The 23632-nt window shown below is 40.7% G+C and overlaps 3 protein-coding genes across 3 annotated transcripts; 2 read left to right on the top strand and 1 right to left on the bottom strand.

Moving 5' to 3' along the window:
* The first annotated feature begins 257 nt into the window (after window positions 1–257).
* LOC9268973 (CHD3-type chromatin-remodeling factor PICKLE) lies at window positions 258–16883 on the top strand. Its single transcript, XM_015787609.3, has 31 exons — window positions 258–851; window positions 1689–1823; window positions 1909–2066; window positions 2147–2308; window positions 2838–3055; window positions 3157–3252; window positions 3351–3487; window positions 3578–3793; window positions 3903–4010; window positions 4658–4708; window positions 5535–5634; window positions 6078–6220; window positions 6300–6400; window positions 7054–7192; window positions 7281–7450; window positions 7531–7597; window positions 7698–7823; window positions 8266–8375; window positions 8790–8868; window positions 9329–9523; window positions 10081–10234; window positions 10312–10414; window positions 11863–11937; window positions 12331–12392; window positions 12471–12544; window positions 12636–12766; window positions 14113–14242; window positions 14340–14480; window positions 14591–14711; window positions 16157–16218; window positions 16340–16883. The coding sequence occupies exons 1-31, from the start codon at window positions 693–695 to the stop codon at window positions 16679–16681; spliced, it is 4065 nt and encodes a 1354-aa protein (XP_015643095.1). The 5' UTR covers window positions 258–692; the 3' UTR covers window positions 16682–16883.
* Window positions 16884–17212: 329 nt separating this feature from the next.
* Window positions 17213–21231, top strand: LOC4340322 (uncharacterized). Its single transcript, XM_015787612.3, has 8 exons — window positions 17213–17564; window positions 18653–18736; window positions 19004–19038; window positions 19391–19502; window positions 20127–20215; window positions 20517–20625; window positions 20720–20857; window positions 20958–21231. Exons 1-8 carry the CDS (start codon window positions 17313–17315, stop codon window positions 21033–21035), a joined length of 897 nt encoding a protein of 298 aa, XP_015643098.1. The 5' UTR covers window positions 17213–17312; the 3' UTR covers window positions 21036–21231.
* Window positions 20457–23282, bottom strand: LOC107277137 (exocyst complex component EXO70B1). The gene has a single exon (XM_015787610.3). The coding sequence runs from the start codon at window positions 22916–22918 to the stop codon at window positions 21458–21460; it is 1461 nt and encodes a 486-aa protein (XP_015643096.1). The 5' UTR covers window positions 22919–23282; the 3' UTR covers window positions 20457–21457.
* Window positions 23283–23632: the final 350 nt, after the last annotated feature.

The raw sequence follows: 23632 nt of genomic DNA, 5'->3' as shown, positions 1-23632 counted from the left end.
ATTTACTCATCTCAACATTTATCATATTTATTTCCGGACAACCACCTAATATAACAAACCTCAATAACAATTAATACACCCGTGGAAAAAAAAGAGCAACAACAACTTTTACTTTTTGATAACTTCACACCAGGAAAACAAGATTTCCCAATCTTGCAACTGTACAACACCATGAGAAATAAATTTCCACAAAAAGGTCCATGATTCCCAAACAAGCACAGGAACCCATAAATCCTACTCCTTACAACAATCCGGTCGCAATTTGTCTTATATCCCAAGAGCCTAATCGCAAAACCGCCACTGCCCCTGGACATCCCTTGCCGCAGTGGCCGTTACCACCGCCTCCCTCCTCCCCCTCCTCTCTCCGAGTCCGAGAGCACACGCAGAGAAAGAGAGAGAGAGAGACGCGTCCCCTCGCCGCCCGCCTCCTCCACCGCCCACACGAGGGGCACGCGCCTCGCCGCCGCCTCCCCTCGCCGTCACTACCTTCCATTTCCGCCGCCTCCTCTCCACGCGCCACCTCACCCTCCCCCTCCCCCACGCGGCGGTATAAGTACGCTCCCCTCTCCCTACCCCCAAAAACCACCAAACCCTAGCCCCCCCAACTCCGAGGCGGCGCGGCGCGGCGCGGCGAGAGGGTGGGTGGTTTTAGGGTTTTGATCCGGAAGGGAGTTCCGGGGGGCGGCGGCGGGATGAGCAGCCTGGTGGAGCGGCTGCGGGTGCGGTCGGAGAAGCGGCCGCTGTACACGCTCGATGAGTCCGACGATGACCTCCCGCCGCGCGGCGGGGGCGGGAAGGGGAGGGATCGGCACAGCGACGGCCCCACCGAGCGGATCGAGCGGGAGGACGCGGTATGGCGGCCGATCAGGGGGGCCCTGATTCTCTTCTCTTCTGTTTTTGGTCTCAGTTGCTCTGATTTCTAAAGCTGTTACTGCTGAATTGGCTCTGATTTCTGTGGTTTTTGTGGAATTGGCTGCTGCCATGCTAGGATTTTAGCTTCTGGTTTTGGGGAATTTGATGGCTGCCTTGCTAGGGTAGTCGGTTGTGAAATGGCTTAATTGCTGAGAAGCGGGAGGATTAGTTTAGGGATTTGGCGGTGATAGGTTAAGCTTGGCTGGCTGGTGTTTGAGAAAGCCAGTGGGTGATTTGGTTGAATGAGTTTGTTGCTTGGTACCGATGGGGTACTGAAATTTGAATTTAGGCCTGATCTGTCTGCTACGTTAAGCAGCTACTAATTCGGGATTATGAAAAAATACAGTCTCTAGTGTGCATCCTGAGAAATATACGATGCCTTAGTATACCAAGTTTAATTGTTGGATGATAAGAGGTGATGACGGTGTTTCTAACTGTCCTTGTCGTGATAGCTAAACTTACATTATTTTGTTGGTTCAAAGATTTTATCATAAACTAGAAGAGTTGGCAATTTGCTGAGATTTGTAAGAAAATTAATTCAATCTGTTTTTAAACAAAAGGGAGCATGCCAATATCATCATTCTCATTTCCATTTTTCCTCGTTTGGTGATTTTGTACTTGGCTTTTTATTTCTCATATGTGTAGTGGAGCTTCAGTTTTTCGGGGCTTGGTTTCTTAACTTCCTGTAATTTTCATATGCTTATGTATTTCTTGATATATCTATTTTCAGTTTAATGGTCCTGTATTTATTTGTAGTTATTCACCTGTGTGTGCAGAAAGAAGATGCTTGCCAGAAATGTGGAGAAAATGACAATCTAGTACCATGTTCAACTTGTACTTATGCATTTCACAGGAAATGTTTGGTTCCTCGCTTAAATATCACATCTGATAAATGGAGCTGCCCTGAATGTGTATGCATTTCCCTTCTTCAGTAGACTCCGTTCCACTTAATGATTGACACCGCTGGTAACAAAGCACCTCATTTGTTATTTTCAGGTTAGCCCTCTTACGGAAATGGAAAAGATATTAGACTGTGAAGAAACAAAACCTGATGCTTCTGAAGAGACTAGTTCTTCTGAGTCCGGATCAAAGAAGAAACCTGTCAAACGATATCTTATAAAATGGAAAGGAATATCACACCTTCACTGCACTTGGTACTTATCTATTCAATAGCTCAATGCAAAATTGTGTTGCATACTGCTTCTGCTCTATTAACGTTGACTCATAAAAATAGGGTTTCAGAAAGTGAATATTTGGAAACTGCCAAGATATACCCCCGGCTGAAAACTAGACTCAATAACTTCCATAAGCAAATGGATTCAACGGATAAGTCTGATGATGACTATTCTGCAATTAGACCTGAGTGGACTACTGTTGACAGGATCCTTGCTACCAGGTATGGATACAACGAACAAAGCTATGCGAGGCTTGATCTTTTTACCTTGTATAGTTGTGACAATAGAAGGGATGTGATTTACTGGCTGATAATTAGTTGCTTTTGTTGCTATTAATATTATGATAATATGACCAGCTAGACCAGCCTTTCTTTGGTAACTGACACATGCATGTAGCTTTGTGTTAGGTTAATAGTTATTACTGTTACTGTGGATGCATATATTGATGCTGTTAGTGGTAATATGTACTCCATTTATAATGTTTACCATGATAGTTAGCCTATTACTCAACGACAAACTTTCCAATTGAAGGTAATTTGATACCGTGTGAAAACCCTATTGCTGTCATGTTATTCCTCAATTAAATGTGGTAACGAGAAATAATAACATCATTCCACTTTACTTTCATAGTGCTGTCAGGTTAGTTTCACCAATCTTAGTGTTCACTTATTATCTTCTTTACACCCATCAATTTTTAGCAAAGGCTGACTGTATGATTGTCTTTTTTTTAAATATTTTGTGAAAAAAAAGAAAAAGCTCTACTGGTGAAAGGGAGTACTATGTGAAATGGAAGGAACTAACATACGACGAATGTACTTGGGAAAATGACTCCGACATTGCAGTCTTTCAGCCTCAGATTGAACGCTTCAATGAGATTCAGTCCAGGAGGAAGAAGTCTACTGACAAGTGCAAGAGTGTCACTCGTGAGATACGTCAATATAAGGAGAGCCCGAAGTTTCTCTCTGGTGGTATGCTGCATTTAAAACACGAATAATTCCTGGGAATTAAATTTTTATTTCTAATTGACTACATATTTCCTTGTTTTTTATTTTGCATTTTTTACATGAAGGGACACTACATCCCTACCAGCTTGAAGGGTTAAACTTCTTACGCTATTCTTGGTACCATAATAAACGTGTAATACTTGGGGACGAGATGGGTCTTGGTAAGTGATTTTTACTGTTAAGAATGAAAGTGTTTTATGGTATGCTGTATTGGGGTCTTGACCAAGTGAGTACACTTATCACTACAAAAATAATGCAGGTAAAACGATACAGAGTATTGCCTTTTTGGGCTCTCTATTTGTGGACAAGCTTGGTCCTCATCTGGTCGTTGCACCCCTTTCAACCTTGCGAAATTGGGAGCGTGAATTTGCAACTTGGGCACCTCAAATGAATGTTGTACGTGGATTATACTAATTTATAATGTTGTACGTGGATTATACTAACTCATAATTCTTTCGACTTATTTTTTTTCTTCATGTTTGCCAGGTAATGTATTTTGGATCTGCAGCTTCTCGTGAAATTATTAGGAAGTATGAATTTTACTACCCCAAAGAGAAACCTAAGAAGCTTAAGAAAAAGAAATCATCTCCATCTAATGAAGACAAGAAACAATCAAGAATAAAATTTGATGTCCTTTTGACATCTTATGAGATGATCAATATGGATTCTACTGTTCTAAAAACCATAGAATGGGAATGCATGGTACTTCTTTTGCCATCTCCCTTTCTATACGCTTCAATTCTCTGGAGAATGTTTAAATTGCTCTTAAGTTCTGATTGACTTTTCTCCAATTGGTAATGCTTTATTGCAGATTGTGGATGAGGGGCATCGTTTGAAGAACAAAGATTCCAAGTTGTTCGGTCAACTTAAAGAGTATCATACTAAGCATCGTGTTCTCTTAACGGGAACCCCAGTTCAGGTTACTGCTTTATATTCATTGACTAAAAACCTTCATTGTTGGTTTTCTTAGCTTAATGGAAAATTAAATGTTGAAAGCTACTTATAGTTAGTTCTTTTGAGGTTTCAATACTGCTTTGAACCTTTAGGCTCTGATTTCTGGCAGTGTATAGTCCGTATTTTTTTACTCGCTGTTTCCAAAATATGGAAATACTCAGGAGTTTTTAGAGCTGTATCTCCACAGTGGGACTTAAGGACATTAGTAGATAATAGGAACTTCTTTGATAAACAGCTGTCGGCTTTTGCAAACAAATATCAATTGCTTTTTTGACCTATACATTCATCACATGGATCGAAATGTAATGATTAAACACTGTACCTTTGCAATTAAAAAAGAAACTAATCCTTGACCCTGTGATGGCATATATTATGGCATTATTCACTGCAGATATAGTATGAATAACACCTTAATTTGCATATGCATGTGATATTATGCCATCTTTCTTGCTAGAAACAGTAACCCTCAGCTTTGATCCGTTAGTCATTCGATTTATTAGTTAACACCATTTTATGGTTAATTGATTTCTTATATGCACTGTTCCTTGTATTAAACTATTGAATTTTCCAGTTTCGCGTTAAAGTTGATATCCTATCTTTCTTTGTTCCCAGAACAACCTGGATGAACTTTTCATGCTTATGCACTTCCTTGAGGGTGACAGTGTAAGATTTTATACTTTTGGATGCTAACATTTTATTAATTTAATTCATGAAACTGTTGCTCATTAGGTCTTCCTTACGGTGCCTGTTCAAGGACTTGACAGTAATGTGGTCATTGATAGACAATTTCCTAGCTTTTAGCATATGCTCATTGACCAATATTCCACTGAACAGTTTTTGTTACGTTTATTCTTGTTATGTTTGTTTATTTTATGTTCTGTTTCCTCTGGTCTCTCAGTTTTCATTTAATTAATTGCTGGACAAATTAAATTAAAATCGCGTTATTGAAGTGCGTTGCCATGATTGTGATATTTTTTTGGGGCAAGCCAAACAGCTTACTTTTTATTGTCGCAATTGTGGGTTACTGTTGATATTTCGTTTCAGAGTGTAACTAATATTGAGGTAGCTGTCACGGTTTTGTACCTTTTGTGCTTATATATTGTCAGCTTCTGGGGAAAACTATAAGTTGATACTGGCAGAAGCCATAAATTAAGAGTTTTTTCTGGTGGTGAAATTGATCTCTGGAGTATAAAAATCATTATTTTGGCAGGCACAAGCAGAACATAATTAGGTTAGCATTTAGATAGTAAAAAGACATTAAACTGTTCTGCGAATAATCATAGTATAAGCTTATGCTTCCTTCACTCATCTTTCTGGCTATTTTGAATTGAGTATGTTTTCCCCATATTCTTTCTGTTTGGCGAAAATACCTTTGTCGCACATCTTCATGGATACGCAATGCATTGCATATTCTTGATCCAACCTTTTATAGTGTTGAAATTTCCATTCTATTCTTTTATCATCTAATATTACAACATTTCATTTGTAGTTTGGTAGTATAGCTGATCTCCAAGAGGAATTCAAGGACATAAACCAGGACAAACAAGTTGAGAAGCTCCATGGAATGCTGAAGCCGCATCTTCTTCGGCGTATGAATTTACTTAACATTTTTTTTCCTGTTAGGTGTATGGTTTGGCTTGTCAAGATGGTTTTTCTTTTGCACATGCATGTAATATGCAACTTCATCTTACATTAGGGACAAATGGTGAACATAAAAGATCTATCTATGTTAGATAGATCATCAGAAAATTTTTGAGTCTTGACTTTCTACATTTTTTCATTTATTAGTGTAACTTGCATACCTGTGAACTGTGGCTGTTTTTCCAAATCCTTTTTGTTACCATGTGCACCTTTTACAATTGAGTGCATCTTTTTTTTTCAGAGTCTATTATGGGATAATTTTCGTTTGGTAAACTGAAAAATACTACTGAATAGATGCTGTTACCATTTTTAGACACTTAAAGTTCTGTCTGAGACTCGAGTTATTTTAGCTAACAAAAATTGCAACCTATTGCCTTTTGTGCTCAAATAGGATTCAAGAAAGATGTTATGAAAGAACTTCCTCCGAAAAAGGAGCTGATTTTACGTGTTGAGCTTACAAGCAAACAAAAAGAGTACTATAAAGCAATTCTCACCAAGAATTATGAAGTGTTAACTCGTCGTAGTGGTGGACATGTAATATTTTTATTCCCACGTTGTATTAATGTCTTATATCTTGGCCTGCTATGGATAATTTTTTCCTGTTTGATTCCAGGTTTCACTTATTAATGTTGTAATGGAACTACGCAAACTTTGTTGCCATGCATTCATGACAGATGAACCCGAAGAGCCTGCCAATTCAGAAGAAGCTTTAAGGTGCACAAATTGCTTTTTAACCTGCTATTTTATTTTGATACCGATTGGTCTGAGTATTTTGATACTGATTCTGTTAGTTATTAGGGTTTGCCGTTGTTCTTTTACATGATGCCTTTGATACTATAACTGGAAATTAATATTGCACACAGATTTTCTGATGTCATTAACATTTTAATTCCACTACCAGCTTTTTATTACTTTCAAACACATATTGATGCAGAGGTACTGGAGTTCTCTGATATCTCTTGCTGTTATCTTTTCATTTCACGTCTTAACAAACACAATGCCATATTTGAAGTTGTTGACATCTGGTAATGTTGTTGTTCTATTGCATGTCATAAAGAAAGTTGTACTGAAAAAATGCATGCAATTTACCACCAATTGTCTAGGTTTTAGTTCAGTGCTATGAAGGTCTGTTTTGTAGTAGTTGGCTTTTTTTGTGATTGAGTTGTAATTCTGGACCCATATTCTAGAATGCACATATGATTGATATTTCAGATTGTTTATTTGCAATTATATCATTCCTATGTTAAACTAGATTGACCGATCAAGTTTATGCCATTTTCCAGGGCAGTTTAGATCTACCGATTAGACTTTAGGTTCTATATTTCTTTCTTTTGGAATTACCATCTTTTACTCCCTTGATTTTGCAGGAGGCTTTTAGAATCTTCTGGAAAAATGGAGCTGCTTGACAAGATGATGGTGAAACTGAAAGAGCAGGGTCACAGGGTTCTTATTTATTCACAGTTCCAGCACATGTTGGACTTACTTGAGGATTATTTAAGCTACCGGGTATTTAACTATCATCCTGTGGAGACTATTGTTAACTATGCAGGTTAATGTATTTGATATACCACATTTTTAATGTCTCATGTTTCAGAAATGGAGTTATGAGCGTATTGATGGAAAAATAGGTGGTGCTGAGAGGCAGATACGAATTGATCGCTTCAATGCTAAAAATTCTACTAGGTTTTGCTTTCTTCTTTCAACCAGAGCTGGTGGTCTTGGTATAAATCTGGCAACTGCCGATACTGTAATTATTTATGACAGGTGAAACAATTTGTAATTAGAAAAAAAAGGAACACAATGTTTTGAGTTTACTTTAACCTATCATTTCCATTTACATTCAGTGATTGGAATCCTCATGCTGATTTACAAGCTATGGCGAGAGCCCATCGCTTAGGGCAGACAAGCAAGGTATTTTATCTTAAGCTCTTATCTATTTGATTGTTGATTTTTGTGAACTCTTGTCCTAGCTTTTAACGATAAATTATGTTAAATTAATTTTCTTTTGCAGGTTATGATATATAGGCTTGTTAGTCGTGGTACAATTGAGGAGCGGATGATGCAACTTACAAAGAAAAAAATGGTATTGGAGCACTTAGTTGTTGGGCGTCTCACGAAAGGCACTAATATTGTCCAGGTAATATTGTTGCTTTGATTTAGAATGATTTGTATGTAGGGGTTTTAGAAAGTACCAACGTTGGTGGTTAATGCAGTTGTTAGATAAATTGTTTCTCTTGACATAATTGCATTACCCTAACAATTAGATTCTTTGGTCCTTGAGCTTATTTGGTCATGCTGTGGTGTATACATTTATGCTTTATAGGCTTGGTTTGCAAGGGGATTCTTGTTTGTTCAGCTGATCGTAGAAAACTCTTCTTTGCTTCAAAGTTCTTATGGATAAGTCTAGTTAATATGATATATTACCTGGGTGGGTGATCAGTGATGAATTTTTTTGTGCAATGTTATTTGACGGGACCTTTCATTGTAGTATCAAATCCATTATTTTGCTGCACTTGTGAATCCCCTGTTGTACTAATTTCGCACGGCAAATAAGATGCATGACTCTTGTCCTTTTTCAGGAGGAGTTGGATGATATTATTCGGCATGGCTCAAAGGAACTTTTTGACGATGAAAATGATGAAGCCGGAAAATCTTGCCAAATCCATTATGATGATGCTGCGATTGATAGGTACACAATTTCATCATTTTTAACTTGGATAATATTTAGTGTGAAGTAATTTAAACTACTCCCAAAACTTTGAATTTAGTGATTTTCATCAATCTAGCAATTTTTTTTATTTCAGTCATTATAGTGAAGGGGTATATATAATACTGAACACTACCATCTAGGTGTATTCCCGTAGAAACTAGAAAGTAAGCAAAATAATTATTTTTATTATATAAGTTTGTGTTACTCTTAATTTCCCTGTTCTATTCTCACACAATCTATGATACATGTTCTGCCTATGTTCCAAAAAAATTGTGAAACAGTTTGCCTTTTTTTTCCTTGCCAATTCGTGGTGGTATTCTGTAGGACTTGACATTGTAAAATCACCATTGCTTGATGACACCTTTTTGATTTTTCTGTGTACTGGCCTGACAGATTATTGGACCGTGACCAAGCTGACGGGGAAGAGCCTGTGGAAGATGAAGAAGAAGACGAATTTCTAAAAGGATTCAAGGTACTGTGCATGAGGAGCTCATTTTAGTTATTCTTACGAGATGCCTGCTGTCACTTCTATTTTGGCAGTAATCTGTATATTTATGAGATAATGAAGGATCATCATGCATGTTGCTTTTTCCTTGGAAAAAACCAAAAGTAAACATAAATTTGGACTAGCCTCTTGTTTTAAGGTTGATGCTAAGCCAATACATTTGGTGGTTGTCAGTTGTCATATATCGTGAAACAAACACACCTAATGAGGTAATGTGGTTCTGCATACACTGTACGACTTTACATCAGCTTGTTAATTTTACCATTCTTTATCTTTCATGCTGTACAACTTTTGGTCCATTTATTATCAAAGTACCATGTAATATAACTATTATAAAGAATCACCTTTCCTCTTTGTGTTTTGCTTTGTTGTTGGCATATTCTACCAATCAACATACAGTTCTTATTTTTCAAGTAACTGTTTGCAGGTTGCTAACTTTGAGTACATAGATGAAGCTAAGGCTTTAGCTGCAAAAGAGGAGGAGGCACGCAAAAAGGCCGAAGCTGAAGCTGCAAACTCTGACAGAGCAAATTTTTGGGATAAATTATTGAAGGACAGATACGATGTACAAAAAGTTGAAGAGCATACTACTATGGGAAAAGGAAAAAGGAGCCGCAAACAGGTAACCAGTCCTATATGTTATCCTCATTAACTTTTGCTTTTATATGCATTGTTTATCTGCGGATCAACAACCGATGGGATTTTATCAAGGGTATACTGAGACCTGTTGCCAACTTACACTTATTTCAAAAAATAAGATCATTGAATGAACACCATATAACAACTATGGTTTGTAATTCCAAACTAGGCAAGAAACCTGGAGCTGAATGCACCATTTGTGTTTATTTACCAATATACTCCCTCCGTCCCAGAATATAAGCATTTTGGGACTTCGACATAGTCTTCGAGATGCTACTTTGACCAACAATATCTACAAAAATATAATGTTTTAAATAAAAAGAGTTGCATATTATGGTAGTTTCATTAATGATAAATCTAATAACATCAATTTTACATGATCGATTTTTTTTTACTTTCTTGCTATTAATAGTCAAAGTTTAAAATGGTTGACTTGACACTATGCTAAAAATGCTTATATTTTGGGCCGGAGGGAGTATATTCTACTCTACTCGATTTTTTTAGTGCTGGATAAATATACTAATAAAATACTATGTGTAGATGGCTGCTGCTGATGAGGACGACATTACCGGCCTGCATGACATGAGTTCTGAAGATGATGATTACTCTTATGATGATGATGTGTCAGATAACGACACAAGTTTACAATCAGGCCTTGCTGGGAGGAGGGGCCCATATTCCAAGAAAAAACAACGTAGTAATTTTATCATGTACTGTTGTTGCATGGTGAATGTTGTGCATTTATTTACCTTTCTAATCAACTTTCACTAGGTAATGTTGATTCACTTCCATTCATGGAGGGCGAAGGACGGGCTTTGAGAGTTTATGGGTTCAACCAAATTCAGCGAACACAATTCCTTCAAACGCTTATGAGGTTAGTTGGAATATTGGCTTAAAATTCTACTTTTTGAATAAATAAAAATCTAATGAGAACTCGTCCTGCTTTTGTTAACTTGCTCATTTAACTTTAGTAAACTCTAACCCTCTTTAATAGCTCAGTGGGCATGCTTGGGCAGTAAAGCAGGATATTGGACAGAATGGTTTTGTAAGGGCTTTAGATAAGAGCGGTAAAGCAGGGCACACATGGTAGTTTGCTGGTTCTGTTATATCCTTTTTGAGATAATCCCTTATATGCCACTAGAAATTGACCAGTTCCCTTATATGCCACTCAAAATTGGCTTCTCCCTTATATGCCACTAGTTCAAGTTTTTCCATCCTTTTATGCCACTCCCACCACCATAGTGTTAGTTGACTGTTAGTCAAATGTTAGTTTTTTTTCGTAAATGACCAATATGCCCTCTCAACTAAAAAATGTGTAAACTTCAAAAAATCATAACTAATTTATTTTAAATCCTTTTTGAGTGAACAAAATTTTGTCAGAACCAGTGAAAAATGCTCTTTATATTAAAAATATTGTTGGAAAACTGCATGTTTCATGTTTACATTGAAAATTTATTTGTGATGGTAATGGCTAAAATTGCATGTGATGCAGAAAAAAAATTCAATTTTCATATGTTGCAGTAGCTATATTAGTACTAAAATACCTATTATTGGTTGTATACTAATTCTCAAGGGCAAATGCGTCTTTTTACAATGAAGTTAACGGTCAACTGACGGTGGACTGTCGGCAATGGCATAAAAGGGAGGAGAAACTTGAACCGGTGGCATAAAAAGGAGAAGCCAATTTAAAGTGGCATATAAGGGAGCCGGTTAATTTAGAGTGGCATATAAGGGATTCTCTCTTTTTGTTTTGGAGTGAAAGAATCTACTGTATTTTCTTATGTACATATTTTCTTTGTGTTGTTCTAAAGTCTTCTCATATTGCTTAGCATAATTTGTTGGTGGCAAGCTTTTGTTTCCAAATAATTGTTTCCGTCCAAGATCGTGCACTCACACATGATCTGAGGACATACTAATCTGGTCCAGTTTGTTCCCCAAATAATTGTTTGTGGTTCATTCTCTGAAGTACCCCCTCCATTCTTAACCCGGCCCAGATTATTCCCCAAATAAGATGTTGCTTTAGAAATTGTGCAGTCAAACCATGAAAATCTTAACTCACTAATATATGCCAAAAAATATATATAATTCAAGATTTGATATGTGAAGATGCCATCGATAGATTTACAATGATTTTTTTTTCATGTTATATAATATTTTTTCTGATTACATGTTTAGAAGAAGAATGACTAAACATTTTCATTTGAGGCTTTGTTGATGTACTGAACGACAAATAAGAATGGATGGAGTAATAGTACTGTTGGAAGGTCATAAATGCATGACAGATTGATGTATTGATAAGTAATCCCCCCTTTTAATTTGCAGATATGGTTTTCAGAACTACGATTGGAAGGAATTTACTCCTCGATTGAAGGGGAAAAGTGTTGAGGAAATCCAGAGGTAGGTGTATTGACTTACTGTTTTGTTCATTTCAATGCCTTCTTTGGATCACTTTTTTGTTTTTTACATGGTTGGAAAATAATTATAGGAAATTTGCTTAAAAAAATTGTATTAATCCAATTTCAAGTTTTCTGTAGCCAATACTTAATTAATCACGTGCTAATGAGCCACCCTGTCTTGCGTGCACGGGAGAGAAGTTCCTTACCTTCTCTCCCGATCACACCAATAGACTTGGCATTCAGGTTCATTATTAACAAAATAACATGGAGAATGCTAAGTGTTAAAAATTATTAGCTGGATGTTAACTTACTAGTCGAGTGCCACACCCACTTATTTGCTTTCTACTTTTAGCTGCTTCTATAATACTGTGCCTATTTGTCATGGTTCCTGCAGATATGCTGAACTTGTCATGATCCATCTTCTTGAGGACATCAATGACTCAGGATATTATGCAGGTAAATTTAGCTTAATGGTGATTATGTCCATCTCTAATTCTATATCCACATTTTAAATCTCCATATGCATGAATATAGATGGCGTGCCAAAGGAAATGCGCACAGATGAGACATTGGTCAGGCTAGCCAACATATCACTTGTGGAAGAGAAGGTATCTATTACCAACAAGATAGAACATTCATAACCTTTCTATGGTATAACGCATGCATTATCTTTTTCTCTTTTTTTCTTTTTGGTTTCAGGTGGCTGCCATGGAACAAGGAAAAATAACAAAACTCTTTCCCAGCTATTTGTTATATGAATTTCCTAGCTTAGTTGGTGGAAGAGTATGGAAAGCGGAACAGGATCTACTGTTGCTGAAAGCATTAATAAAGTATGCATATATTTGGCAATATTAGTTTGCTACAATAACCATAGTTAAATTACTCTTTGTTTTATGTAACTAGCCGAGGGGCCAGCACAAGATTTCTGGCTGTGCTAATTCTTGAACATTGGTTTTTGGATTTCAGTTGAGTGTATTAGACCTTGCCCAGTCAACAGTTGAGAACATAGGGTCACCTGTTGGGCTATATGTTTATATGTTTTAGTATATATGACAAGAAAAAGATGCAATGTGTACATACCATTTTAATTCTTTGCATAAGATAATTCCAAACATGAACCATAAAAAGTATTTAGTTTTATCTAGTATATTCTTGTATTGATTATAGATTTTTAATAGTTCTGCCATGGGTGTAGCTGGTTAGCGTTCTAGGTCCGCGCTTTGAGCTTCCAAGTTTGTTGTTCTGGGTTTTCTTTTGGTAAGTTCTACTACAACATAGAGAGTGTTTGTATCAACTAGGCTATCCAGGTCACATGAAACCAGATGAACAGTCTATTCCTTGTTTTAATTGGTTTGACATTGGCTGATTACACAAAAGATCCAGTAGTATAGACCAGGCTAGGTAATATTTCAGACTTCAGTTCCCCTCTACTATAAGTTTTCCTTCTGCTTAAAATAAACTAACGATCTGATCCATGTCCTGCTCACATTATTGAACAGACAAATGGTATTTCTTTATAAAATTAACGAGAGCCGGATGGCTGCATGGTGCCAATGCATGCAGATCCACTTTGTTCGCATATTGAAGAAACACTTTTGCTATCTACTCGTAGTTTCTTGTTCATTCAGTGGTCCTTAATTGCTTCTCTTGGGGGGTTATAAGTATATTGAGAACCAATAAGAATGATAATTATGGTTAATAATCGCAAACAATGTTGTTGGGCGACGGCTAAGAAATAAATTGAGGGGGCAATAGAAAAAAATCTGTAACTTTCTCTAGTACCGTACTTCCGTGCTGATGAGAATAGTGCCATGTGTTTGTTTTCATTTATAGCCACTTTTCCTTTTGCATGATTGGTTTGCTATATTCTGAGGAACACTATGTTTAATGAAGCAATTATGAATTTGAGATGGGATAGCATAAATTTGGATCAGGAGGTAATTCCTATTAATGTTTTAGCTCATCATAATGTAGATTCTTCGATGTAGTAGGGTTAAGATTGTACGGCGGCAAATGTATTAAAGGAAGGAGTGCATTAACATTAATGCTTAGTGTCTATTATCCTCATGATATATGCATTCTCTACATGGTATTCCATTCCTATTCTTACTTTGTAGCATAGTTAAGTGTCCAAAGTTACCATATAAGGTATTAACATATATTTTCCCTTCATTAGGCATGGGTATGCAAGGTGGCAATATATATCAGATGACAGAGATAATGGGATTTTTGAGGCTGCACGACAAGAGCTGAGGCTTCCTACTGCTAATGAACTGATTAGTTCTCACTCAAACAATGAGACAAACGTTAGTGTGCGCGCACATAACTTTTTTCTACAGAAGTTATAGGATTTCTGCTTGACTAAAGGATGCGGTTCATTTCATTTTTTGGGATCTCTGACAGGGAAATCTGGAAAGCACACAAGAAGGCCAGTCGAACCCAACGAGCATGATCCATTACAGGGATACACAGAGAAAGATAGTTGAGTTTATTAGAAAGAGATACCATCTTTTGGAGAGATGTTTGAATCTTGAATACGCTGTGGTATGCCTGTGACCTATTTCCTTAAATATAGCACCCAAAGCTCACACGGGTGGTAACACTAAGATTATTGGTTTTAGGATGTATAACATGCAATTTTTGGTATTTTGCAGATTAAAACAAAAACCCCTGTTCCTGATGATCTCGCTGAACAAGATTTTCCTGGTGGTCATAGACCGGCCGTTCCAGACTACAGTGAAATGCTGAGAGAATTGCCTGTCCTTGAACCTATTTGTAAGTTGTCCCTTGTTCCCTAGATCACCCAAACATATCTACACAGGAACACGCAGCCACGCTTGTTTGTGTGTGGAGTTGTGGACACATGCCTTTTCTTATCTTAGTCATGCGCTCTCTTATGGTTTATACTCCCTCCATTTCATATCATAGTCGTTTGACTTTTTTCCTTAGCAACATATAAAATATCAAATTAGTTTCATTAAATCTAACATTGAATATATTTTGATAATATGCTTGTTTTGTGTTGAAAATACTAGTAGTTATTTTACTATAAACTTGGTCAAACTTAAATAAGTTTGAATAGAAAAAAGGTAAAACGACTTATAATATGAAATGGAGGGAGTATGTTTTATTTGACATTCTGAATAATTAATTCAATCACTGAGTGGTGCTGTTACAATGTAGTAGAAGAATATTTGCCGTGATGAAACCACTTGTTTGGTTAGTGAATAGCAGTAGTATGGGTCTTGTTACTGTTTGGGCGCAAGCTGACAACCTATTGAGTAGTTGTCGCTATGTGACGGAATAAGGTCTTTGTTGTAACTGATATAGGTGGATCTGCTGGTACCAATAGTCTAAAAGTATACAAGACAGAAAAATGTCTGCCATTCTTGTTAACAAATAGAATAGTCATAGCAATGCTTGAAAAACTTGTGAGGACTGTATACATGTATTATTGCTTATTGCTTACTAGATATGTCCCAAAAATGAGAACTTCAAAAGTAGAAAAATAGAAAATTTAGCCAAACGTATCAGCTGGTTTCCTGGAACATGTTCCTTGGTTTTGTGTTTAAGCATGCTAAAGTCATATCCCTTAGTAATTCTGACACCAATCCTGTTGAACTGTCACATATTGCACGTTTATGTTTGAAACAATAGGTTTCTTGTTTGATGAAAATTCAACCATCCAGTGCTTCTGCTACTGTTTGTAATCTTTGTCCTATCCTATTTCATTGCATGTTCCGTGTCAAAAGAAAAAATCATTGCATGTTTCAATTTACTACGGAAGCTATATTTTGGGATGGAGAGAGTAGTTTCTTTCCTCATGAGCTTTTAGTACTCGTAAAATCGTAGTAGAGCGCTCATCCATTGGAAACAATGCTTGATCAGTATGGCTTGTTCATCAGGCTGTTATCATCGAGTGGAGAACTAGAGCCGTACAAATAACAAGTACTATTAATGATCATGGAAGTTACTGCAACTTAACTAAATTTGCACAGATGATGTAAATGTATTTGAATTAACCCAAAACAAGTTCATGTGGTCTGGTTGCTTATGTGGAATCTGGGCATTTGCTTTCAGCTAGTGCTAGTTTTCTAATAGGATGTAGAAATGGCCAAAATGGTAGTGTCATCAAGATATATGAAATTTAATTGTTTATTGTAACAACATCTCTTTTTTCTTTATAATGCGAGTTATGGTAACTCTCCTCTTTCCTGCAGCCAAAGAAGTGGCGCCTGAAGGCACAACTGATCAGTCACAAGTTTCCCATCTTTACAACAAGGTACTTATGGAACAAAGTTTTTTTTTTTTGAGGGGATCCTCTCAAAGAAAAGTTTTCCTATGCTAACTCTGGCCTGAAAATTTTCTTGAGTGACAACTTCCTATCTATCTATGATATGCAGATGTGCTTTGTCCTTGAAGACAGTGCTGTTCCTGCACTCAACTCGCATTTCGGTGACAAGGCAGCTTCCTCCGGTTTAGCCAATAGCCTCCATAAGTTTGAAGCTGTATGCGAAGACGTTAGTCGCATCTTGAGATCCCATGAAAATGGTACCACTCCCAAAGAGGAAGTTATGCTAGATGCAAGCTCCAAAGAGACCACGTCTCCAAAAGATCCAGCAACCGAGGTGCCTTCGTCAGCTTCCAAAGAAGCTACGCCTCCAGTACAAGATCCAGTCATAGAGGCAGTGAAGGAGGAGCCACCCACTGTTAAGGCGGAGGACAAAATGGAAATCGATAGTTAATTTGTAGGAATCATAACGATAATATCGAACCTTTTTCGTCTAATCTAATCGCTAAACTGGCTGTAGCTTTTACCATATTACAAGTTGTAAACTAAAAAATCACTCTAAGCTAGTCTCATCCTGTAGAGGCCTGGACATCTCCAGGCCTGAGATGAACGATTACCATCAAATCTGTCGTACTAAAGGTTACCAGGTTTTGCTAGCTCCTGCCCCGCTGCATCTGTTAAATGTTTAACTCTTCACTGTCGAATAGGTCACTTGACTGGTTTGCCATCAGGATGATTAGGCCCATTGTAATGACCCTACTGCTAAAGCTGTGTTGCTAATTGTGGCATTGTGATGTGATGATCCCAACGCTATAAAGCCGTGTGGCTGATTGCGATTACGACGTAAACATCAGGACCGTAGGGACAGGACAAACTAGCATCGACTAATCATGAGATGCCGTGATTAGTAGTTGGGTCGGAGGCCCCACCCCGAGATCCACACGGGATATTTTAATTGGATCATCATCGTCGTTAGTCCGTCCTCATCCGTGTGCCATTAACGGTGGCCTCCATCGTCAAGCTGCCAACGTCTACAGGACGAGACAGAGAGAGAGAGAGAGAGAGAGAGAGAGAGAGAGGTGGCCATGGAGGTGGAAGCGGCGCGTCGGAGCAAGCGGCCGCCGTGGAGTCGCACGGTGGCCGTGCAGGTGGCGCTCTGCGTCGCGATGTACGCGGCCTTCAGCCTCGGCGAGCCACGCTTCCACCGGAATCGGGGCCGCGGCGGTGGCGGCGGCGTGGAGGCTTCGCTGGGTCGTGGCGGACGCGGCGGCGTCTCCTTCCTCAGCGTCGCCGGCGGCGCGCGGCCGGCCGCCGAGCAGGCCCGCCTCCTACGGCAGGTGCGCGCGTTCCCTCCCTTTCTCTCTCCACGTCGTGTTCGGTTGTCCTATTGCCTCTGCTCCACGCCGATTGCGATGTTGTTCGTCGCGATGGCATCATTTCCCGTCGTTTCGCGGCATCGTTTCCCGTCGTTTCGCGGTGTGCTGGATCCATCCGCGAAACCTCCATGAGAGAGAGGCTGCACTGCACGGCGACCAACCGCGCCGTGTTCGTAGTGCTATCGCCAGCTTGCCATTCGCGTACAATGTGGCGCGTCTGCTGCTACACCGCACGGGAATGTGTCTCTCACAGTCACACAGCAGAACTGGGCATTGCTGATGATCACTCTGATAACTTGCCTTTGACATTCAAACAGTAATTAATTGGCATATCTATTACTAGGCAAGATTAGTATTACGGATCAAATCTTTGGCTAACATATGGACGAGCTTTTCTGGGAGCCTGTGCTCTGTCATCAGACAACTGAGTTTCATTTGGCCATTTGGGAAGGGCTGTTTGGCCATTGAGGAAGATACTGTTGCGTGTATCTTTCTGTTGCGCCGATATGCTTGGTGGAGAGAATTGATGAACAGGCTTTCTTCGCAGTTCTAACCTGTATCATGGCATACTTATTCTTGCACTCAGGTGGTGGCCATCGCATTTGCATTTGCAGATCTAGGACTGGCATACAATGTAGTACTACTACGTATCTTATTAGCTTTGACCAGACTTACTTTGGATGACGGCACATGCAGCATGTGTTCGTCCGCTCGTCAGATGTGCATGTGCCTCCTAACTCCTAAGCCTGATCTAAGCTCCGACCGGCAGAGAGTTCTGACTTCTATTCTTGTACTGCCTTGCCTCACGCTCGATTAATGATTGCCCAAAAAGCTATGGATCGTATCTGTTTTTCTACTAACCCGTTATTACCAACGTGTTGTGTTGGTATCAAAGGAAGTGACAGAAATTCCATGTGAACTGCATGATGCTGTTCATTGACAACAACGTTTTTCCCTTTTCTTGAAAAGAAAAAAAAATGAATAGCTGAAGAATTGTTCTAACAGCCTACTCTGCATTTGCTTTTCTAATCATTCTGTTTTCTGTGAAGATGGAGAGCATAGCAAAGGCCTATAAAGTCAAGTTTGTGGTGGATGTTGCTCAGCTAGGGGAGGAAGACCCACTTTGGCAAAATGTAAGCAACTAACTTGTTCTGACAGTACACTAAGTAGTAATAGGTACAATGGAGTTTTGAGCTGGTCCAAGTAATTCAACCAAGGGTGTGTTTAGTTCACGCCAAAATTGGAAGTTTGATTGAAATTGGAATGATGTGACGGAAAAGTTGGAAGTTTATGTGTGTAGAAAAGTTTTGATGTGATGGAAAAGTTTGAAGTTTGAAGAAAAAGTTTGGAACTAAACTCGGCCCAAATGTTCTGAAGTTCCTTCTTTTTGTTTCTTTCAGGGTTCCCTGTACTTCCAGGCTCTGAAGATCCCCTGGTATGCTTGTTGTTTCCGCTTTCTTGCTAGCTTACTCGTCATTAATAAATTTAACAATGGCAGTATGGTTATATGGTTGCATTCTTATGGGTGTGTTCGGCACCCCATTTTCCCAACCGATCTCCCTTGTTTTCTGCGTGCACGCTTTTCAAACTGCTAAACGGTGTGTTTTTTGCAAAAAGTTTCTATACGAAAGTTGCTTAAAAAATCAAATTAATCTATTTAAAAAAATAGCTAATACTTAATTAATCACGCGCTAATGGACCGCTCCGTTTTCCGAGAGTACTGGGAACTGGAAATGGCGAACACAGCCATATGCACATTACAACGTGTAAAACTTCATCTTTTTCAGGTATTCCACTACATCATCCCATGGACAGATCATTGGTAATTTTCTGAAGAGAGTGATGATGCCATATGATCAAAGTCTAGAAATTATTGGTATGGACACAGGGTCTTTACAGGTATTATTTTTATTTCTCAACATTTTTTAGTTTCTTATGCTAGGCAGCCTTATCTGACAAACAATACTATTCACTAATTATGTTAGCATCAAGAGCAATAGTGGTTAACTGATTATTCTATCTTTTCTTAATGGCCTCTAATTTACATCCCCGATTGTAAGTCCAATGTACTAACTATTTCAACACCTCCTTGCAAACGCGCCTACTAGTTCTTTCCATTTTTCTAATATTCTTTACTAGCGTTGTTTTTATTTGTGTTTAGAACTTTGTAAATAACTTGGACACAATCTATACTCCTTTAAAAGAAGATAGTGGTGGTGGCAGTGAATCTGCTACCCCACCTACTCCCATTGTAAATTTTGCAAACTACCCTTTGAACTTCTTAATGTTAAGAAACAATCAAATCTAAATGTATAGCCATATATAAGATCAAATTAAGGTTACTATTATTCCCTATAGAAAAATGATGGGTAACATCATAACACTTCATGATAAATATATTTATTTTTATGTATTTTAGGCAATATAATGTATATTTTCCCGTAGCAAAGCATGGGCATTTAGCTATAAACAATATGACTGTAGTTATAAATTTGATTCTGTTCGTAACTGCATATGTTTTAGGAACCTATTCATGATGGGAAAATAAGAGCTTCTAGTAGGGAACAAATTAAATGGCTAGAGCAATCAATAGCGGCAACCAGCAGTAACTGGTGAGTGTTCACTACTGGTTATACAATTTTGTGTGTTATTGTTGAAGCTGTTTCTAACGGATCTGCAGCGTAAAATTTTAGCGTAAAATTTTCTGGAATGGAAATGCAAACTCCCAACATGCATATATACTATACAAATGAATTGTTTAGTAGCATACATAAGCGACATCATGTTTATATTGTGGTATCTTTATAGTATTAGAATGTTAGCCTTGACATCATGCTTCACACCTAGGACCTCTTAAGCATATATGCTGGTTTCAATGGGTCGTAACAGTAACAACAGTGTACTTTAAGACAGGAAAATAGTTGTTGGATATGATCCATTCTTTGTTTGTGCTGAGGCGCACACACTGGAAACAACAAAGTTGTATGAGCCTCTTCAGCGTATTTTTGCAAAATATGGAGTGGTAAGTGGTAACTCCCATTCCCTTCACTTTTTGCTGATGATCTTAGAGCTTCACATTGATGATATAGCATGTAATTGATTCCTATATGATACAGAATGCATATATTAGCACGGGAGGTCATTGTGGTTACTTCCGTCAAGACAATTCAATGCTGTATATTGGAAATCCCAGCCCTGATGACCTTACAAGCTCAGATGGTTTCCTCCTGCATATAGTCAACCTTCTTGAGATGGTGAGTTTGTGGCTTCATACTGACGCTTTCTCGTTTTCTTCTGTCTCGGGTATCAATTTGCATCAGAATTTCCATCCAACTTCTTTGGATATCTTGGCAGGAGTCCCTTTTGATAAATTTAGAAGGCAAGGTGGTTGAAAGATTTGTAGTAAATCATCATCGACTAGAAGCCTTGTAAATTGTATGCCTTCAAATTTCTAGCTCATGATCTCAGCATTCCTGGATTAAATCTTGCCAGTATATCACAAACCACACAGATTCGTATTGAATTGCATCCGATTTGTATTTGCTATCTCTTTAGGCGTTCAGATTCTGTAGCAAATTCAGTCTTTTTTCCGTCAATTGCAAATAATCCTTTTCAGAGTATTGGTTTATCACAGTTTTGTCTGGCTGGCACTACTGTATATCCTGGCTAATTATGTATTGCTTGGTATATATACAGCAATTAACTAATTATCATCAATCTATCCTTCTGCAGAACTGAGTATTCGAAATGCATCAGAAAAATGATCTAAAAACAATCCAAATCCAAGATATGCATAAACCTGCAGAAGCTGCCGCTTTGTTTTATCAACAAAAGCAACAGCGCAAAATTTTACTCTACCCTTCGAACAACTCCGATAGCTGGCGCTCCAGCTCCTCGACGGTGCGCGCGGCGGCGGGCGTCTCAGCCGCCTCGAGACACCGGCGGTACGCCGGCACGACGTGCTCCGACACGGTTCGCCGGAGCACGCGGCGGAGCACCGGGCTGGGCACCTTCCAGCATCTCTGCGCGCTGCAGGCGTTCTCCAGCGCCGAGTTGAACGCCGCCAGCGGGTCTCGCCGCCGCCGGAGCACGCTCACGGCGGCCGGCTTTGTCGCCGCGGCGGCGAGGCGAGACACGACGGGCGCCCACGACGCGTCGAGGTAGCTCTTGACGTAGCCCTCCATGCGCTCCTCCCGGGCGCGCGTCCATCCCGGCGGCAGGAACATGGCGAGGTCGGAGCGCACGGCGCGGCGCACGATGGCGTGCGTGTTGTTCAGCATGAACACCTGCCTCAGCCCCGGGAACGCGAGCTCGCCGGACTTCTCCTCGAGCACGGCCTCCAGGCGCGAGATCAGGTCGGCCACTAGGCCTCCCTCGCCGCCGGGCGCGAGAGCCGGCGTCGTCGCTGTCTCGCCGCCGTCGCCGCCGGCGAGGACGAGGTAGAGGGAGACGCGGTTGCGCAGCATGCAGCGGAAGTAGCCCATCCAGAACCCGACGCAGGGGTGCACCTCGCCGCCCTGCGGCATCCGCCACGGGTAGTGCGACCGTATGGACGCCGGGAGGCCGCGCACGCAGCGGCGGGCGGCGTCCACCAGCGCGGCGAGCGCCGCGTCGGCCGCGGCGGTGCTCCAGGAGAACATCCTCGCGAGGCCCGGGTACGCCTCCGACACCGGCACGTACACGTCGAGCGCCGCGAGCAGCGCCGACGGCGAGGCCCCGAGCGCCGCGACGGCCGTGGCCAGCCTCAGCATCGCGCCGGCGCTCGCGGACGCCAGCTCGCCGAGCGCGGCGAGCTGCGCCGCCGCGGCCTCGTTGGCCGGGTTGCGCGCCTCCCGGTGCCGGAGGCGGAACACGCGGTCCATGGTGCTCAGCGCCTGCGCCCACACCCTCACCCTCCTCCCGACCTCCCGCCGCGGGAGCCGGCCGCCGCCGGCGTCCATCTCCAGCACCCAGCCGACGTCGAACCCGGCGAGCCACCGACCCAGCGCCTGGGCGCGCGGCGCGGCGGCGGGGGACGCGAAGGCCGGGAGGAGACGCGCCATGCGCTGCATGTGCACGTCGATGTCGGAGAGCACGGACAGCGACGTCGGAGAGATCGGGTGGAAGCCGACGCCGGCGAGCACCGGCACAGAGGCGGAGGTGGAGGGAAGCTCGCGCGCGTCCGGGAATAGCTCGTCGGCGGCGCTGCTGCTGCTGCAGCTGGATCCGTCGCTGTCGGACGGGCCGGAGACCGACGCCGGGCTGCTCCCGCCGCTGCTGGAACCGTCGCCGCCGACGACGTCGGAGACCTCGAAGCGCGCGTGCATGATGGCCATGGCGGGCGCCGGGCGGTGAGGTGACGTGAGCACGCACGTGAGTCGCGCGTGCTCAGGCGTTTACATGGAGCGGAAGTCTAGTAGCTGATTGGAAGTAGGGATCAAGTCACGGCGGCGGAAGAAAGAAGGATACGGTAGCGCGCGCGTCGTCGCCATCGCCGTCGCGCGCGCGGGGCAGCTACTTTCTTGAGCCATCTCAGGCTTTGACTCGTTCACTACGCGTCGTCCGTCTTGGCTTTCCTCGTATTTACGCGTTGTATATACTTACTTTGCAGATAATCCATGGATCACTCTAGCTGTGTCTCAGACACTCAGCCTCTCAGGATATTTTTTTTTAACAGTGAGAGGCGTACCTAGTAACGCCAACAGGGGTTTCTACACACCGGACCGGTAAAATATTTTTACAGTTATAAACTCTTATCTCCGTTCCAAAATATAAGGCTATGACCAACGTAGATTGTAACTCGTTTACTAGGTGGGTCAAGTCTATACAAGGAAGCTTATTTCTTCAATAGAGGCAATATCCATAGGTGGGTCCTATTCAATATCACTATTACAAAAATTATCTTTCGTGGTGGCTATTTTAGATTTTTGCTGGCGAAATTTAGAGCCCCCACGAAGCAAAGGCCAGTGAAGATCAAAATCTTCGCTACGGTTATTGACCGCTACTGATAATTCAATTTCGCTGGCGGTCGTCTTAAGCCAGCCGCCAGC

The sequence above is a fragment of the Oryza sativa genome, chromosome 6 (assembly GCF_034140825.1).
Source record: "Oryza sativa Japonica Group chromosome 6, ASM3414082v1".
Lineage (NCBI taxonomy): Eukaryota > Viridiplantae > Streptophyta > Magnoliopsida > Poales > Poaceae > Oryza > Oryza sativa.
This window is presented reverse-complemented; position numbering and strand designations above follow the sequence as displayed.